The 20,568-nt window shown below is 34.1% G+C and overlaps 3 protein-coding genes across 3 annotated transcripts; all 3 read left to right on the top strand.

Moving 5' to 3' along the window:
* Positions 1 to 929: 929 nt before the first annotated feature.
* Positions 930 to 2,906, top strand: LOC120333437 (uncharacterized). Its single transcript, XM_039400861.2, has one exon. The coding sequence runs from the start codon at positions 1,234 to 1,236 to the stop codon at positions 2,149 to 2,151; it is 918 nt and encodes a 305-aa protein (XP_039256795.2). The 5' UTR covers positions 930 to 1,233; the 3' UTR covers positions 2,152 to 2,906.
* LOC120333397 (uncharacterized) lies at positions 2,872 to 15,606 on the top strand. Its single transcript, XM_039400813.2, has 18 exons — positions 2,872 to 3,061; positions 3,508 to 3,656; positions 3,959 to 4,117; positions 4,977 to 5,153; positions 6,324 to 6,447; positions 6,812 to 6,999; positions 8,019 to 8,098; positions 8,454 to 8,571; positions 9,269 to 9,405; positions 9,908 to 10,024; positions 10,573 to 10,718; positions 11,111 to 11,237; positions 11,542 to 11,848; positions 12,429 to 12,519; positions 13,556 to 13,605; positions 14,143 to 14,223; positions 14,684 to 14,789; positions 15,318 to 15,606. The coding sequence occupies exons 1-18, from the start codon at positions 2,932 to 2,934 to the stop codon at positions 15,446 to 15,448; spliced, it is 2,418 nt and encodes an 805-aa protein (XP_039256747.2). The 5' UTR covers positions 2,872 to 2,931; the 3' UTR covers positions 15,449 to 15,606.
* Positions 15,607 to 16,391: 785 nt separating this feature from the next.
* On the top strand, positions 16,392 to 19,206 carry LOC120333404 (heat shock 70 kDa protein-like). The gene has a single exon (XM_039400824.2). The coding sequence runs from the start codon at positions 16,466 to 16,468 to the stop codon at positions 18,386 to 18,388; it is 1,923 nt and encodes a 640-aa protein (XP_039256758.2). The 5' UTR covers positions 16,392 to 16,465; the 3' UTR covers positions 18,389 to 19,206.
* The last annotated feature ends 1,362 nt before the right edge of the window (positions 19,207 to 20,568 follow it).

The following is a 20,568-nucleotide window of genomic DNA, read 5'->3' as shown; positions in this document are numbered from 1 at the left end:
CCATATGATTAAGCTGTCTTATCGGCTTTCCTCTCTCCCAGGATAAATATGTAAATCCTATCCTGAAGCAGATTATGTGATACGTTGAACAGGGTCTTACTACTTACTGAATACAGCGCGAAACACCGCAAAGAGCGCAAAACAGAGCAAAAGAGCGCAAAACAGCGCGAAACAGCGCAAAACAGAGGAAAACAGCGCGAAACAGAAGGAAACCAGCGCAAAACAGAGGGAAACAGCGCAAAACAGGAGACGCAGTCATTACCACCTCCTGCCACGAAAGAACCACGGCGCCTCTCGCCATGGTTTCATGGCGCTATTTCCGGTATATTTACAAGGTTATGTACCGGATTATAGGTCATCATGCGAAATTTTATCTACCTTTTTGGTGCTCCAGAAGTATGTGCAGCAATATGTCGCACAACCTGAATCCGCTACACACACACACACATACTATTTTCAGGTTGTGCGCCATCTTGGTGCACATACTTCTGGAGGACCCTTTTTACCTAACCCTAACCCCAAAGTCAACCATATCCATATGGAAAATGTTCTAATTATGGTACCTAAAATGTGTCACCAGCAGGGGCAGACCTGCCATTACAGCATTACTGGCTACATACGTTGGTTTGTGTTTTTAATTTGCTGCCGTGGTACTCCAACTCAAAACAAGGTGCCTCGAACTCATTGCAAAATTTTTTTCTGCTTCACACTGTTTCCATCTGTTTTGCGCTGTTTCCCCACTGTTTAGCGCTGTTTCCCTCTGTTTTCCGCTGTTTCGCGCTGTTTTGCGCTCTTTGCGGTGTTTCGCGCTTTATTCAGTAAGTAGTAAGACCGCGTTGAACATCATCCATCATTTCTTCAATTTTTAAAACTGATATTAGGTTTGACAATATCAAATAGCAACTCGTTGACTGGTTTCTAAACTTCTGTAATCAATATTATTCAAACACCATTGTTGATACGTTGTCGAGGCTTCATTACAGCCTCTACTTTACCTCGGTCTTCGGAAATCAGAGGAATGTTTCTTGGTACTTCAACTGTTTCATAAGCTTTTTTTCCCTGCTTATCCCAGACAGCAGATGACTTCGACATCATCTCCGAGACATTGACATGCCGTCCTCACTATACTTTTTAATATTACTTCATGCTTATATATATCATCAGATATTTTGACAATAAAATGGTGTAGACATAATCTATAGTAGAAATAGTCAAACAATACTGCAATATAGCATGGATCAGTCGGAAAGAATTGCAGGAGCATTGAATGATTTTCTATCTCGTGCAAATGAATTATTAAGACAATCCACAGATGTTCTGTCTGAAATTGGTGTACATTCATTTACTGAATCAAAACTTGGATCTTTGTGTGGCCTTATGAATATGTATAAAGACTTGATGAAGGAGTTGCATATTACAGAAAGAAAACAGATGGATGAAATCCTGGAAAAATATCATAATCATTGTGATTTACGTGAAAGTGTGGAAGAATATCTTCAATTTGAACAATCATGGGATGAGTTCATTTTGTTGCTGGAAAAAGAAATTTTGAAGAAAACTACTCCATCAAAGCTGTTAACCATTGGTGACAATATTACCAGCAATTTCAATGTAAAGCAAGTTCTTGGTGATCATTCTGTGAGTTCAGTTGACAAGTTTTGTGAGGACGGACATTTTACAAGTTTTTTATTAATCCTATTACGTCATTTTGCTTGACTTCCGTGACGTCAGCACGTTGCGGAACTGCAGAAACATCAGAAAGAGCTGCACGATCTAAAGTGCAAAGTAGTTTTAATTTCATTTGGTTCTCAAATAGGTGCTACCAGATGGAAAAATGATACTGGTGCAATATTTGATTTATATACTGATGAAAATCGTTCACTGTATTCTGCTTTTCATCTAGAAAGATCGTTTTTTAAAGTATGGAGCATTGCTCCTCTTATTCATTATGGGATTGAAATGGCAAAAGGTGCAGAACTCATTGCTACATACAAGGATGTTAAAGACGATCCTCATCAGATGGGAGGAGATTTCATTTTTTCAAATCATGATAACACCGGATGGAAACTTTCAATGATACACAGAAGTAAGACGTCAGCCGATCGGCCCAATGTATCAGCAATCCTGAGCCATCTTCGTGAAACTGGCTAAATATTTCTGATCTTCATATATTACTCCCTCCACCACCAAAATAAAAAAAAACCCAGATCATTTGGAACATTTATCAGAGAACATAATTTTTATTCAAAGCGTCCCAGATTATTGAAACTTGAATGGTGAACCATACCTAAATAGAAGTTCAAGTATTGAATAATTTTTCTTCATTTTCGTAAAAGCAATTAGAAAATTTACGAGTTTTATTTTTTAGTCATTTTGCAGTTACATTCCCTAACTCTTTGATGTGCATTTATTTATGTGGTTTATATATTTTACACATTCCACAATTACACTTTACGCAATGATTATATTCTTAGGTCAGATAACTCATTTCACTGCTGTGAAGTATCTCGAACATTATCAACACAATATTACAATCCATTGTGTAGACTTTTATTCTTTTTTATATCATTTATCACTGTGTATGATAGCATTCTTGGAAAACAGTTTACACTGTCAAGAATGCCTGAAAAAAATTTAGTGATAAAATATAATTTGAATGAGTCTAGCAATAAATAATTCTTCATTTTTCAACGATTTCTTTTTTATGCAAATTCAACTTGAAGTGTAATTTCTCTATTATATTTAGTTACTGAAAAATGTTGTTAATAATTGGAAACGTCATTTTAATGGTTCATCATTAAATTACGATACTTGTTTTTTAAACTATTGAAAACTTAAATGGTCAGAATATATAAGATTATTGATGTTCAACTATTTAAAATGCCAACCATGTGTCTCATTTTAGATTCCTAATTAATTTCAATTTATAAAATGGATAATAAGTCAAATCTTGGTCACGAGAACTCATTAAATGATACTGCTTGTAGTCTCACGATTGAAGAAATCAGTGAAAATGATGAAAGAGACAGAATCGAAGAATTAACTCTCTATCAATCTGAAGGTGAGCAAAGTCTATTTTTTTATTACCGGAAGGTACTATATGATTTCGGCTTAGCTAAATAACAAAGTTTAATGAGCTGTTATAAATCATTTCACCTCATGTAATATTTTCTAGTCCTGGGATGGGCAGAAATATAAACTGTGGGCCACATGCAACTCACCAGAGAATATTTTTGTTCCTCCCCCCTATCCATGGAAATAGTGATGAAACTACATTCAATATTTAGAATATTTTGACCCAATTCGAAACTTTACTTACAATATCCAACCCAAACTATGAATTGTTAAAATGATATTAATAATGTTTTTTCATCTCCGTTTCAACTATGTCAGCCATCATTAAATTCAACTAATATTTTCAAAAAGTGCTTAAATATCTTTAAGCTCATTTTAGTAATTACAAAGCAAGTTCATTTAAGATTCTTCTTTACTTCTTTATTTTGTTAGAGGATCCGGCAAGACCGTCATTGGAAGTTCCTCTTCATCTGTTTGCAAATTCATCTTCAGAATCGAAAGCAGAAGACAATTTAATATACGACACCACTCATTCTTTAATTGACGCATCCAATCAGGATGTTGATATTGTTTGCACTCAAGTAAGTATCGAAAATAAAAATGTTAACTAACTTAATGTTATGATTTGTAAATCTTTTTGTGATGTTGAAAACTAAATCATTTCTACCACGAAGAATTTCACTCGTCCAGTTGTTAATGGGAATAATTTGCAATCAGTCCTCCCAAATCCATATACTTTGATGTTCTATCAAACTGATCAGTGTTTTCATCTATATATTTCATTTTTATATGAATGCAGGCTACAAAAATTTATTTACAAAATGTATTTATATTGTGTATGATTAAGGCGGAAGAAAATGTATTTATATTGTGTATGATTAAGGCGGAAGAAAATTGCAATCAAGAAGACAAGGATATGGATGAAACTGGCATGTCACATTTAATGGAATCTATTCCTGATTCTGGACCTCATATTATAACTATTATTCATGATTCTTCTAATGATTTAAACGAACTTCAAGTTGAAGATAATGTTTCCAAGGTAGATAGAATAATCATTCAAATTTAATTTTATTAATATTAATTTTTCTCTACATTGTATGATGTTTTTTTTTATTACTTATCGATTTTAATCGGTAAGTATGTTGATAGGTATTTGTCTGTTTGTCTGTCTGTTAGATGCACGCGATATCCCGCGAAAGCGAGATTGAATCTGCGCCAGATTTTGCATGTGCATTCATCATATGTCGGACCAGAAGCCTATTGATTTTGGATGAATTATGTCATATAAATAGCGAGTTATTAATTAATTAGTGATGGGACACAAGGTGTCACTATGGGGTAAGAGCGCTGTTTTGGGGGATCTCTTAACTTTCAATCGATAAGTCTTCGCTCTTTGACCGATATTCTCGTAATATGGGGTTGGTGCATCTTGCTAAGCATCAGGAATCTAATTACCTCACATGAGTTTGCAGGTTCGAATCCTGTGGGGATAATTATGTGTGAAAGGATTTCGGGACCAACAGCTGTAAGAGTGTAGGGTGGTTCACATTCACATAACTGCTTATCGGTTATAGCTTTCTCCACCATCAAGTCCATGCATCTGAAACAAATAACTGGTTAACTATTCTCATACTCGACATGGACTGGTAAACGGATGACGGTTTGTCATATGATTAAGCCATTACTTTCTATTGTGAAATTCCTACCTTTCCTATAACACAAAAATTCTTATTATAGGGCAGTCATTGCAACCAAAGGAATTCCCCACTGTTTTTATAGTTTGTTTGCTTACTTTGTAGCTGAGTTAGCTAAATGCTTCGAACAAACTTAAGAAATTAAATTGACTTTAGCTGTCAATATGTAAAGTCAGATTAAAAACACTACAATTTGTATTTCAGGACATGTTGAAAAGATTTGTAATTAACTCGGAAGGAATTCATCCATCGATTCGACCCATTGACCAATCAGATTCACCAACAGTGGAATTATTTTCAGAAAAAGACGATAAAAATTTGGAGATGGAATCTGAAGATAAATTGGTCGAACATGATTTTGAACTTGAGAAACAGCAAGTTGTGAGTAATTAACAGTATACATACGGAAAAGAGGAATAATGTAATCTCCCACGTAAATTAAAATGCTCTCTTGTATTTTGTATACAAATAATCGAATAGAAGGGTTTCGGTTATAATATCAAGTATACTAATCACTAAAATGTTATGTTAATAATTTAGGTATCTAACATTTGGCTTAGAATTGAATTTTTATGAAATTGTTTTTAATATAGATAGTCTTAGGTAATAGGTGGTATTCTAAAATGTTGCCTTGTGTTTCTTTGATTCTTAAATTCCTGATACAGAGCGACTTGAAAAGAACAAACCTACAAATTTCTTAATCACTTTTATGAAAGAAGAAAATTGATTCAACACTTGAACTTTTGTTTTTTGTTTGATTCTATACAAAGATTCAGAAATCCAGGACACTTGGCACAAAAATAACATTCTCTCTAGAACAGTGATTCTCAAACTTTTCAATCTGCGTTCCCTTTTTAGGATTCGTCAAGTCTTGCGCTCCGTATTAAAAATAACTAGCCAACAATAAGCTATAAATAACAGATAGTAAGGCGAAAGTATGTTTTAGCGAAAAAGCACATTCAAAATACATGGATTGAACATGAATATTGAAATAAATGAAAAGTTTTAAAAACAGATGAGGCAAGGCGGGCAAGATCAAATCCAACAAATATTTCTATTTTTAATTAGCTTCACGCCCCCTCAAAAAATTGGGTGCTCCAGAAGTATGCGCACCAAGATGTCGCACAACCTGGATCCTAACTGGTACACACATACCATGTTCAGGTTGTGCGCCATCTTGGTGCGCATACTCCTGGACCTGGAGGTCCAAAAATTGTCTATGCCCCCTCATTCCCCCCCCTCTAGTGGAGCGCCTCGCCGTTTGAGAACCCTCCAGAATGTATTCCATGTCGCCTGGGTTCTGTTTTTAGCTTCGGCCTTACACATTTTGCATTAAAGATATTCTCCTCATCTATGAATTCTTCAACAATTTTTATGAAATCTTGTTATTTAATTTGACTAACCATCTTAGACATTTCCTGCCTTTTCTTATTTTGTACTTTTATCGACTCTGGAACAAAACTGTGGTCTGCAAGCTCAATTTTTATAAAACGGCCATTTCCTTATAGTTTACTTTATTGAAATGTATTTATAAAAATATATTAATTACAGGTGATATTTTCTGGTGATAATACCAACATAGATGACAATAATATTACTATGAAATCAGCTAATGACAACCAACCTATGACAATCACATTGATCGACGATACAAGTGAAATGTCCGAGACTGAAGGTATGTGGTACTATTTGAGAAATTAAAGTAGGCACAAATAAATAGGGTTTATATTTTATTAGAATGTTGTATCATGAAATATTAATGCTTGAGGGATTGTTTTTAGCTTAACTTTATTTTTTTATATATTTTGTGGTGCTCCAAAATTGTGTGTACCAATATGGGGGTAACTAATTTTGTTCGCCTATTTTACTGTGTAAATGGACTTAAAACTAAAGGCAGGGAGTATATTCACTTGACTAACACAGTGACAAACTCGTAATTGAACTAAACTAAGGAAAATCGGAATAAAATTATGGCCTAACCTGAGATGTGTAATCTGCCCATCTGTCTAACACTTTAACTGTTTTTTCTATGCTTCCAGGTAGTTGTTCTAAAAGAACAAGATTGACTTCAGAAAATGAAAATTTTATCTGTCATCAAGATCGATCATCTTTGGACTTATCATATGAACTTGTTGCGGAAGTTCAAAGTCTCGATGGCCAAATTCTCAAGAGAGAAGTCATGACTCAGACTTCTTCAGAACCGAAAAAATTGAAACGAAAACATAAGGTGATAAAAACTAATGTTCTTCATTGAAATTAGTGTAAAACAATGTAAAAACTGATGGTTATTAAGGGTTAGTCTATGATGATTTCTCACGTACATGACTATGCTGAATGCTGATAGTAAGAAAGTGTATGTTTCGCTCAGTAGATGATATATTGAATATTCAAACATATTTAACACTTACCTCCCTTCAGAGCTGTGGTTTTCAACCTCATGGTGGTGCGGAACCCCAATGAAACATTGCAGAGGATCGAGGACCCCTTTGCAGTAGTTTAATAATCATCTTTTTTTATCTGAATTGTATAAACCCTAAATATTTGTGACAGCAAACATAATACTGGCAAAACAAAATGATCTTTAAACTTAGCAAGTTTATTAATAATAGTGGCAAACCCGATAGAATTTGATTATATTTAAACAAAATACATATATTAATATAAAGTAATGCTGTACAACCTGTGGCCCACGCGCCAAATGCGGCCCTCTCGAGAAGTGTCAATTTCGAATGATGTGTAGCCTGCGAAATGAGTTTTTAATTTATTAATTCCAATCCATCTGCGTTGAAAACCTATATCTGAGTCCAGTTTATTATCTATGCCTATTATCTGACGTTGCAATGCCCTAACAGTTAGCATGTGCGAAGTGAACAACGCATGTCAAAAGATCAATGAACCAAATTTTTGTGCTGCAACTACTAGAAAACCTATGTTAAATAAGTGTCCGGCCCCGCGATTTCACCCAGTTATTTCTATCTGGCCCTCCTGTATTAAAAGTTGCACGCCACTGATATTGACTCCTAATTTGAATGGAAAACTTGCGGAACCTAGAGTCTGAAATACAACTTCTAGTTTACAAATGCCATTTTACTGAAAAGTGCCAATGAAAACATCTTGCATAATATTGCAGAATTTTTAGAAAATACACTGTGAATGTAATTCGAATGTTTTTAAATGTGCAATACCTTGCATTTTTTTTATAATTAAATGTGAATCATGATTTCAATGATATACTTTATTATCCAGGGAAGCCATGATGAAAATTTTCCAACAATAAGAGTGGAAATTTCTGGTAAAGAGAGTTGGAAGAAATATAAATGCTCAAGGTTAGTATAATTATATTTTATGTTGTAATTTACCTTCATGAAAACTGTTGTCATTTTGATCGGGGCTGTGGAGCCAGCTTTTGACCATTTAAATATTTTTTCACATTTATAATTTTTTATTACTTGATACAAATTATAAAATCTTTCTTCTTCAGCTGATAATTTTTTTAAATTTAATTATTAGTTTTAATTCTAAAGTTCTAAGTTCAAGTTGTATTTTTAAATTCAACTCCAAAACTGCATATGGGCTGGAGCCATAGTATTTTTGACCTAACTTCCAAGCCCTATTGTTTATGTAAATTTTAATCAGATGGTACGATTTTGAATGTTGATCAATAAGCGAAATTTTTTTCAGTTGCAGCCTTAAATTTGTGACTGAAGAACTAAGAGATATGCATGTCAGATGTCATCAACATTCATTAAGAAATTATAAATGCTTATTTTGTGAATATACAGACTCACAATGGTTAAAGGTAAGAAATAAAAATGTCTAACTAGTAACTGTATGGAGAATGAGAAATAGTTTAATTTTTCATAAAATGGGTTCTCAACCATTATTGTAGATTATTTATTCTATTGTTTTGTGAAATATAATAAAGGGGCACTAAGCTAGATTTTATCTCCGCAGAAGGAAGATATAGATCAATTAAACAGTAGTACATTGCGATCTATTAAGTGGTCAACAGCCACATTTGGCCATGTACTTCATTACGCTCAAAATTTACCCATGATGCACCCCTAAGAAGTAAATTACCCCCATGTTGGGGAACCCCTGTTCCATAAGAAGGGAAGAAAAATGTTGAAAATTTACCCACAATGCAGCCCTAGATGTGAATTACACCCATGTTGGTAACAAATATTTCATAAGAAGAAAATAAAAACCTGCGACTTGCGATGTGAATCCTATGATTTTGAAAATATATTCTATGTTTTTCCATTAATGATAATTTTAATGACTGCCATCTCATTCAATCAATTTATAATTTCACTAAACTATTTACTCCCTATATTTTGTTTTGACACCCTATTGTAAAATTAGTTATTTCATGCTGTCAATGCTCGACAGTTAATATTCAAAATTGATTCTGTTTTAATCCAATGTAATTTAAACCTTCTGTTGCACTTGATTACCATGCTCTTATCTTGCTAAACATTAATTTATGTTTTCAGATGTATAATCACCTCTTTCAACATGGAATTGAGAAGCCGTTTAAATGTACCAAATGCGCATTTTCGTGTATTAATAAAAGTGATCTCAATGCTCATATGGCAGTGCACAGCAATCTAAAAGCGTTTAGTTGTGTCAAGTAAGTTTGAAAAATATTCATCAGTTTATCTTATCATTTCGATTCCAAATGACTTTTTAAATACCTAAACTACTGTTACATATAAGAACATATTGAATACGCTTCTACAGCATTATTAGTCATTATTTTATTTATCCCTCATTGTTATGGTACTGTTCAAAAACGTTTTGTATTATATGGCATTTCACACTATATGAACAAGAATCTCCAGAAATATCTCACATACATTAAGAAGCTTTTCAAGTACCCAGAATCTTTCTTGTTAGACATGAATAATTTCCCGATTTATCATTTCCTGCTTTAGTTGTTGTATGTGAGGCTTCACCATGAAATTTCAAATCTTGATTAATTGACTTTTTATATTAATTATCTTTACGCAACTTGCTCTTTTCACCAAGTTGTCGAATTTTAAATTAAAAATATTTAATAAATTAATTATGTTGAAAATCCTTTTTTGAACAAATTTAGACAGTCAGAATTTAATTTTCTTTTTTATCGGTAGGTGCAAACGTACTTTTAAGCATCGGAGAAATATGATAGCACATCAGCGAACTTGTTCTGGTCTCGATGAATCCGGTAAACCACAGAGAATAGAATCTGAAGAAAAATATATTTGCGAGTAAGCTTTCAGTTTGATTTGATAGTTCGATGAATTTGTCTATTTTGGGGGGTATTTGTTGTGCAGTAAAATGATATCAGGGTTTTCTGGAAAGCTGCCGAGTACTGTTTATTGAAAAACGGGCAAATTGGTAAAATAAGACATGGTCCACATAATCACCCGAGCTGTTTTATGACATCTGTATATGGCCTTTGACTCCGCTGAACAGCTGTTCGATCACGTGTCTGGAAATATTGCATCCAGCTGCTCCATATATAAACAAAGATGAGATATATTGCGTCTCGAGTTGCCTCTCATTTTTCTTGTCAAATGGTAATTTCAGTGTACTTTGGAGGCCGATATAAATTTATAATTAAGGCACGAAAAGGGTTGAATCTTAGCATGATATAAATGCCTACCTAAAATAAGTGCCCATGGGCGGACTGAAGACTGGGTGTCTTTCTGGAAAACCCCAGTGGTACGAATGGAAAATGCTGTAAAACCAGTCTTAGGACAAATGCTACTTGATAAATATTTTATGGTTTACCAATCCCAATCTCTGTTTTCAGGTTATGCAAAAGACAACTTTCAACGAAAAAGAATTTAGATAAACATATGGAAATCCATCTCGATGTGAAACCATTTGTTTGTGATCAATGTGGACATTCAACTCGATTAAAAGAATCTCTGATAATGCACAAAAGAATACACACAGGTTAGCATCGTGGTCAACCTATTATTTTAAACATTTTTGATTCAGTATGTGTTGGATTGGTTTAATTCATAATTACACCCCAGCAATTATATTCCTGTCAGGAATGGCCAGTAGTTACAGCTATAATAAGGAATATTTTAAAAATTCTATTCCTAAGAATATAGATTCATCGTCTAGCAATTCAAGTCTAGACGATGGAATGCACTTGTTTTTGCCTCCTTGTTGTTCTACTAAGGTTGAATCCTGTGTACTATTTTTTATCTACTTTTATTTAAATACATGTGAGGTGAAAAACTATAAATATGAAGTATTGATTGGTTACCAAATATGAGGTACAGAAGGGTAATTACTAAATTTTTTAGTAATATTTATTGTTATTTATATAATTTCAGGTGAAAAACCGTATAAATGTGACCATGAACTATGTGACTATGCTACTCCAGATAGATCATCACTAAGAAGACATAAACGTACACATACTGATGATAAACCATACAGTTGTCAGTATTGCAATTACAGGTAACACAAATGAAAGGTTAAAAATGTATTGATTGGAATTCTGGAACTCTTCTTCTCCAATAAGTTGAAAACCAATTACGCGGAAAAACATAACGAATGTTAAATTTTACATTCCAATATCTGGATTTTTCACAAAAATATAATCAAACACCTTCTTTTTTTTAATATGAGTAATTTTAAATATAAGTTTTCCTCTATTTTATACACTTTATTTTTATATCAATAATTGTTTAATCCTCTTTTTTTTCTCTTCAATTAGAACTTTCATGAAATCCAAAACAATGTTTTTCTCTTCCTTTTTCAGGTCCATTCAGAAGCATTGCCTCGATACTCACATGCGAAGAAAGCACACTGGAGAGCAGTTCGTTTGTGGTTTATGTCACTATGCTACGCACGATAGATACGGTCTCAATCAACATTTTAAGCGACACCAAAATCCAGACGGCACACTGACGCATGAGATTGAAATTCAAGATGAAAATGACAAAGAAAAAACAGAAAGTTTAACAAATACTATTTCTGCTGATAGTCCTAAAAGACCAGCTGCTACCTATATAACTCTACCTTCTGGAGCGGTATTGAAATCAACTGTGATTGGTAAAGATACTGTGGTAAGTGTCGGTCAATGGCAATTGGGGTTGGGCCAGGTTGGGGTTAGCCGTTAGACCATAATTTTATTCAGATTTTCTTTATTTTAGTTCTATTACGAGTTCGGGGACTATCTGTGTTAACCAAGTGAATATTCCCCCCCACCCATAGGCTTTCGTCCCTTCAAACAACTTGATGTAAAGTAGGCGAACAAAATTAGTTACCTCCATATTGGTACACACACTTCTGAAGCGCCACCATCTATGCTTGATTTTCCCTTTGAAATGCCCAAAAAATCACTCATGTTTGCTAAACTCGATTCAGCAGATAAATTAACTGTAGCTTGCGAAATTATGGCAAGTTGTGTCTATCTCTGTTGTTATGTAACAATAAAGATAAACCGCTGTAGTAGGATATGCTAAACGAGAAAGATTCTTCTCATTCAAGTATTTTTTTATTTGCCCATCTGTTTAAATGTGCAAAATTTCATGAGAAAATCATTCATAAAAAAGTATTTTCAAGGCCTAATTTGATTTTAAATTTTGTCAATTTACCCTTTATTCAGCTTCTTTTTTTGTAATATCTATTTTCTGTTAATTTTAGATTGAAGAATCTTCAAATAAAGAAATGCAAGAATCCGAAGATAACAAATCAGTTTTAATCCAGGTTTCACAACAAGGAAGTATAAAACAAAGTAAAAACACGTTTTTGATGTTTTTTATTGATCATATTAAAAGGCAATGAAATTGATTTTGTTTTTCTGTTTAAATTATTTAATATGTATATATCATACTACACATATATCGTGTAATTTATGTAGGATTGATTTCATCTTCTCCAAATGATACATAATATAATGTCTTATCACATCTGACTCAACAGATGAAATTTTTTTGATGTTAGCCGATTCTTCTATTTTAATTTGTTGCAGTGTTGCAGATTTCACGAGTTGTTGAGTGTGTCGAATCCCCCCCCCCCCCCCACCACACCTAGACTGTAATAAATTGCGTAGGCAATGCTGAAGCGAAAAGTCCTTCCAAATAACAGTAGCTATTTAGGTAACACATTTAAGCACAACCGGTGTATAGCAAAACGATATAATTTGCCGACGTTTCGAATTTCTATTCAGAAAAACTTCATCAGGTCATGATATGAAGAGTACACTATCGTATATATATAGAGTAGAAAAATAAAAAAGATAGTAAAAATCGTTCATTCATTTATCGTTCATTGAATTTTTCTCTTTGTTGATATAAAGAAACTACATTGTTCCCGCATGTATATAAATCATTGTGTAGATAGTCGCGTAATTGTTTGAACTTGCGCTTATTCACTCGGATATATTATCATATTGTCCCTTTTTTTCAGTTTTTCACGCCGTTTAATTTTTACTAACTTTTTTATTTTTCTACTCTATATATATATGATAGTGTGTGTACTCTTCATATCATGCCCTGATGAAGTTTTTCTGAATAGAAATTCGAAACGTAGGCAAATTATATCGTTTTGCTATACACCGGTTGTGCTTTATTTATCTTTGACATGAATATACCTGGTGGCAATCATGCGCTAGGTAACACATTGTTAGATATCGGTGGCCTTGTTCGGAGCAAAGCAAAGCTTGAATAAGTAACATATTAAAACTAATTTCTGGGATTCCAAATATGTAGAGATTAGTATGCCTTGTTCATATGTTGGTTTTAATCTTAAAATTGGTTTTGTGTTTCCAGATAATAAAAAGTCTGTCACATCCGATAATTTATCAGATTCTAAAGAAGAGGTACAATAATTACAGGATTTCTTTTTATATATACAAGTTTTAAATATTATTTCCACCCTTTTTGTAAAATATATTTTCCTATATCATATATTCATATTTGGTATATGTATTGGATAACCTGGTGGATTTTTCAATGTGGCAAATTGCTTTATGCGTTAGTTTTTTTTATCATGGTCTATTCGGAAAACAAATATCACAGTATACTGTTCGGTAATTAAATGTTAATAGTCACTAATTTATCCAAATGAAAACCTTGATATTAAGATGAGATTTTCACATTTATCCCTGGCGAGAGAAAATACAATAAGGTGGCCTAATGTTATGATGAACGAAATTATATTCATTCACCAGCCCATTTCGAGTTATTGAATATTTATTCAATTATTTATTTTTGTTGCAGATGCATATAACAGTTCACAATTTAATATTGTTAGCTTGTTATGATTTTATATTACAAGCAAGATATAAAGTAGAATAGTAATAGTTTTGTTATTTACAAATAATTTACTAACCAAAAATATTTCTTTATACTTCAAGGTGGCTATGGTACAACTTGGTGGATTAGAAGCTGATTTATTGCAACAAATCCACCAACCAGGGGATGCTGTTTTTATTCAGGTAACTTTTATCTAAAAATCATACTGAGAATAGAATGGGATCTCATAAAAGTATGATTTATTTATGTATAAAGACTAATTAGAAATCTTATTTATAATTAAAATACAAAGGCTAGTTTTGTACTGGTCACCTAAAAATGCATAATAATACTTCCTGTTGTAATAATACTCTACATTGGTGACATTAACAAATGACTGGTAATGTTAGATGACACATGAATCTACCGGTGACCGTTGTTATGATATTTGATTTGTATACTATACACAGCATATGTCATCAAAATACACAATTACAGTTATATCATAATACAAGATGTACCGTAATTTTACATTTCCTTTTAGTAAACTACTTCTGTAATTACTATTTGAATTTTGGTAAACGGTTCCATGTTTCAGAGAAACTTGGCTATTCTTATTAAAAAAAATTTTGTATACACTTCCATTATTATATTGATTTCTAGGATACTGGTGAAATTGTGATTCGAAGGCAAGATGGCCATTTATTAGTTATCCAACAGCAAGAAGTAGAATTACCAACAGAAAGTAACGTGACTAACGAGAATACAGGTATTTCATTTAAATTTAAGTTCATTAACTGCTAATCATCAAGTTATGAATCAGGTTCCCAAACTGTTATGGCTCGTGGCCCCAGGCTTTTAGCACTCATGGGCCCCCTATTTATCTTTTCAGTGGTATTCATGAGTGTTATTTTGATTGGTGTATTCGAAATCCCATTACGTTCAAACAATTCATGCTCAACAAAGTGAAAAAAAAATGTAAAATAGCCTTATCAAGCAATGAAAACTAAGAAGAACGGGGAGTTTTCTTGTAAATGGAAAAGTAAAATCATTTGTGCTTCTAGCATTGTTGCGTTGTAGATTACTGAAACTTTCACAACCATACACAAACAGAAGTTCAAGTGTCAATATATTTTCTTCATTTTATCAGAAGTAAGGAAGAAATTCATAGTCCTGTTTTTTCTTCGGGTCACCCCACATAATGTTATATAGATAGTGCCAAAAAATGCTGCACTTTTTAAGTTTAAAAAGGACGCAATAATGAAATGTGGATCATTGTTTGCAATTTTCAATTCAGAATCTCGGCCTTCCAAATCACTGGACTTATCTGTTATACCAAAAGTGAAAACAAACATAACTATTGATGGAAACCAAAAAGATGAAAGTTTGTCGGAAGATAAATCTTTTGAGAGTAATAATGCAGGATGACCATTTACTAATTGAAGTTGATAAACACTGGAATCTAATGCGTCAATGAATTCATTTTAATATTATATAATATTGCTTGTTCATTATTTCTCTAAATTTTATTTATCTTTTTCAATTTACCACATTCCGAAATACACAATGCACAGTCTGCACAGAATGCATTCTTCCACTTTTTTCTCATTAAAATATAGTGAACATTGAAGACAATACAACTACGCGGTAAGTTCTAAAGTATGATAGAAGACGAAACACTCTTACATAAAAGTGAATACTTGGAAAGTATAACTTGAAAATTCGTTACTCGCTTGAGGGAACGCTGCGATGCCAGGGTTTTTTAAAGTTGAAAAAAAAACGGTGAGAGCAAAGCAATCGGCGACTTAAGAGGTAGAGATAATGTCTGTTGAAATCGTTTATACAGTGCCAGTCTTTTGATGAGTTATCTCCACATCAATATTGGAACGCCATAATCAATTCATTTTAATCGATTTCTTTGAATATGTGCCTTCTGTCTTCGGGATATTTTTCCCTTGTAGGATAAGGCCCCAATATCTGACACGAAAGTTTATTAAAATGGAAAAATTACTAAATAAATGTGTTGTATGGTTGAGTAGCGTGTTACAAATGGCGCTTTCTTCCCCCCTTTTACAATATTTATTCATTAAACATTATACAACTATCGTTGTAAACTACTCGTTTGGGGAAATCTGACGTTGGCCAGGTGTAACGTTACAGAACTAAATTTGCGAAAGTGCGATGCAAGATAATTGGAACCACTCTGTAAAAAAAACGCGTTGTTAGTGTATTATGAGGTCTTGGTATAATCTTGAATGTGATTAATCAGATTCGCCTGCTAATCAATGATGACAGATGTCCGTTCACGATCGATATAAATCATCTGGTTCCGGTAAGGCTCGATGAAAAAGAGCGTCGTCTGTCGAATTTGTCGCAAACGTGAACAACCGATCACCAGAATAGTTCGATTTTTCGCGAACGTTTTGAACAGTACATAATAGTATTATGCCTGCGATAGGAATTGATCTTGGTACTACCTATTCTTGCGTAGGTGTTTTTCAGCACGGGAAAATTGAAATTATAGCGAATGATCAAGGCAATAGAACAACGCCGAGCTATGTTGCTTTCAACGATACAGAGAGACTCATAGGAGATGCGGCGAAAAATCAAGTTGCAATGAATCCTACAAACAGCGTTTTCGATGCAAAACGATTGATTGGTAGAAAATTCGAAGACCAGACTGTGCGTAGCGATATGAAACACTGGCCTTTCAAAGTTTTAGAAGTCGACGGTAGACCAAAAATTGAAGTTAATTATAAGAATGAAACTAAATCATTTTATCCTGAAGAAATAAGCTCGATGGTCTTGGTAAAAATGAAAGAAACCGCCGAATCTTATTTGGGTTCAAAGGTGAAAGACGCGGTTGTGACAGTTCCAGCCTATTTTAACGATTCGCAGAGACAGGCGACCAAAGATGCTGGAGCTATAGCTGGACTGAACGTTTTACGAATTATCAATGAGCCGACCGCCGCCGCGATTGCATACGGACTCGATAAAAAAGGTGGCGGAGAACACAACGTACTAATCTTTGATTTGGGTGGTGGCACTTTTGATGTTAGCGTTTTATCCATCGACGATGGAATATTTGAAGTTAAATCCACAAGAGGTGATACTCATCTTGGTGGTGAAGACTTCGACAATCGTATGGTAAGCAAAATTTTGATTGAGATTCAAAGAAAACACAAAAAGGATTTATCTCAGAACAAGAGAGCACTACGAAGACTACATACAGCTTGTGAACGAGCAAAACGAACACTTTCATCTTCGTCGCAAGCGAGCATTGAGCTTGATTCTCTATTCGAAGGGGTTGATTATTCCACCACCATTACTAAAGCAAAATTTGAAGACACTTGTTCTGATCTTTTTCGCAGCACTTTAGTGCCGGTTGAGCAAGCTTTACGTGATGCCAAGCTAGATAAAAGTAACATTGATGAAGTTGTTTTGGTCGGTGGGTCAACCCGGATTCCTAAAATTAAGCAATTGCTGCAAGATTTTTTCAATGGAAAAGAATTAAACAACTCCATCAATCCAGACGAGGCTGTTGCTTATGGGGCCGCAGTACAGGCGGCTATTTTATCTGGCGACAAGGCAGAAGAAATCCAAGATGTGCTACTTCTTGATGTGGCACCTTTGTCTCTTGGTATTGAGACAGCGGGTGGAGTTATGACTGCATTAGTGAAACGAAACACGACGATTCCTTCAAAAATTACCCAAAAATTTTCAACGTATGCCGACAATCAGCCTGGTGTTCTTATACAAGTTTTCGAAGGAGAACGGGCAATGACAAAGGATAATCATCTTTTGGGAAAATTCGAACTTTCAGGTATTCCACCGGCGCCGAGGGGAATACCTCAAATCAATGTATGCTTTGACATTGATGCAAACGGGATTCTCAACGTCTCAGCGCTAGACGAAAGTACCGGCAGAGAAAACAAAATTACTATCACAAACGACAGAGGCCGACTCAGGAAAGAAGAAATCCAGCAAATGATCAATGACGCAAATAAATATAAAGAGGAGGACGAGAGAGAAAAAAGTCGCATCCAAGCTAAAAACAGCTTGGAATCACTTGTGTACAACGTAAAAGCCGCTGTAGAAAACGACAGCTCGAAAAATAAACTTACAGAAAACGACAGATCAGCGGTTTTGCAAAAATGCAAAGAAACCATTGAATGGATTGAAAACAATCAAGCAGCTTCAAAAGAACAGTATGAAGATCAACAAAAGGAACTTGAAAATATCTCGTCACCAATCCTGACTAAACTTCACCAAGAAGCTGGTGGTGCCGATTTTCACGGAGCCGGCGATGCGGGACCGAGCTCAAAATCAGAGTCATCTGCTGGGCCTACCATTGAAGAATTAGACTGAAATCTTAATATATAATGCAATATATAGATAGATATCTATTCGGTAATGATTACTATAACATAACCTATTTAAATACGATATGCCTCGTAGTATATCCGTAACATAATCAATCCTGATCTGAACATTGTGTTTTCTCTGGTATAAAGTAATTTGATGATTAATTATCAATGTCCATAGTATAATGTTTGTCATGACGTATTATGTTTGAATTATTTTATATATGTTGCTTATAATGTCACAAACATACAACCTATCGTATGGTCGTATCGCTCCCCCCGGTCGAAAACATATAACTGTGTATTTTGTTTATAATTTTTATTGTTTCGTGCTTGTATTCTGGTTGAGGAAATAAATTTCTCTCTCTTTCTCTAACAAAAACAAATTAATATTATTGTTCCTTGTTCGTTATAATACAAAATGAATCGAATAAAATATGGTAGATACAGAAAATAACAAATATACTTATCATCATTCTCAATAAACGTGAGTCATATTTGACCATAAATGTACACCAAAATGTCTTTGAATGCTTTTGCTTTGCATGATTGCACTTTTACTGTTACATTATTCTTCGAAACTGAGGAAGGGGAATTTTTTTTCCAGAAGGACATGTTGTTTTCCACATCTTGCATTGGTAACGTTAGATTACGGTGAAGGTTATGTGCTAACGTGCTTCATAAACTCCCGCATATTTTGAGGCGATGATTAACGCAGTGGAATGAATGATTTATGATAATGTATTTCGTAAATCCAACGATCGGTTGGTAACCGGCCTTTGCTTCACACCATACTCTTGAAATATACGGATATCTGCATGACTATTTCTTGTTACACGGAAGAAAGCTACACGAGAGGGTATAACCTGAGATTTTATACATTCGATAGTGATACTGGTCATTGAAACAACTCGCTGCCGCATATTCTCGATTTCGCGGATGATGGCTTTGGTAATAATAATAAAAAGAGAGCAATGCTAAAATATATAGGCACGGAAGTCGTGTTATGGTGGAATAGTGGTTGAAACATTGGGATTAATCTTTTCGAGTTTTTGCTAAATGGTCACTCGACTCGAGATAATAATTAGAGCCTCCCCAACACTCTATTCGGGCACGCAATAAAATTTGGTGAGCAATGCCGAAGCAGAAATTTTTTTCTTCTAAAAACTGTAACTGTTGCAAATCACGAATAAATAGCTTGTATAGAGAGAGATATGTCCGGAGTGAAAGTGGGAAAACACCTCACAAAATGAGTTGACTGGCTTTGACTACTTATTTTCCGAAGTAAGCAGTTTGATAAGATCGTCATTTCACTTTGAATTCATGTCTCGCTGTGACGTAACAAAGGAATCTTTCCATAAATTGCACAACGTATTATGAAACTGGCTATTTACGAAAGTGCTGGAACAGGATGTAAGAACGAGTCATGCAATTTCCCCGTTTGTTGCAGTCTCCAAATATAGTTTTTGTGTTTATGCTAACCAGATTTAGAACACACTGATGCAAAACTAAACGTTAGTCAAACTTTATATTTAGCTACCGATGCAGACAGATCCAAAAAAAGTGACACTAAGAAAAATGCATATATAGGAATTGAGTGCCAATGCTAAATAGTCAAATATTGCTAGCTGTGCACTGCTGCATGTAGTCTGCCTTCATATAAGTTTAGAATAAGTTGGAAGTATATAGTTGAACAATAGGGTATATATATGTTATTTGATCACAATGTTCGGGCGAATTGAATTCATCGATTTTTTTACATTACGGTGGTCGGTTTACACTATTAGACGACTTTGTATTACAGATTATTAAAGAATTAAATTTAAGAAAAACGGCCAAAATATTCCATAATGAAGTATTTGAATTAATCGGCTGGCATTTTCAGTTTTTTTTTCGTTAGACATTCGAGTTCTAGTGTTGTGATTCAGTTAATTAGGCTTTCGTTTATGTTGAAACACGGAAAGCATACCACACACCTACCTACGAATGCGAACAAAGCCAACATAAGTGGGTGTACAGCCATACGCAAGAATGAAAAGCCGTTGCTGGCTCGACGCCATAGCGATTCTTGCACGAGTAATCATATTTCGTTACCATTTCTAAAATAACTCGAATCAAAAATCGTATATTAAAAAAAAACTCGTAAAAATACTTGTTGCGCACGAATTGGATCTAAGGATAGTT

Source organism: Styela clava, chromosome 13 (assembly GCF_964204865.1).
Source record: "Styela clava chromosome 13, kaStyClav1.hap1.2, whole genome shotgun sequence".
In the NCBI taxonomy this organism is placed as follows: Eukaryota; Metazoa; Chordata; class Ascidiacea; order Stolidobranchia; family Styelidae; genus Styela; species Styela clava.
The sequence above is the reverse complement of the archived record's forward strand: the minus strand, read 5'-3'. Positions and strand labels throughout refer to the sequence as shown.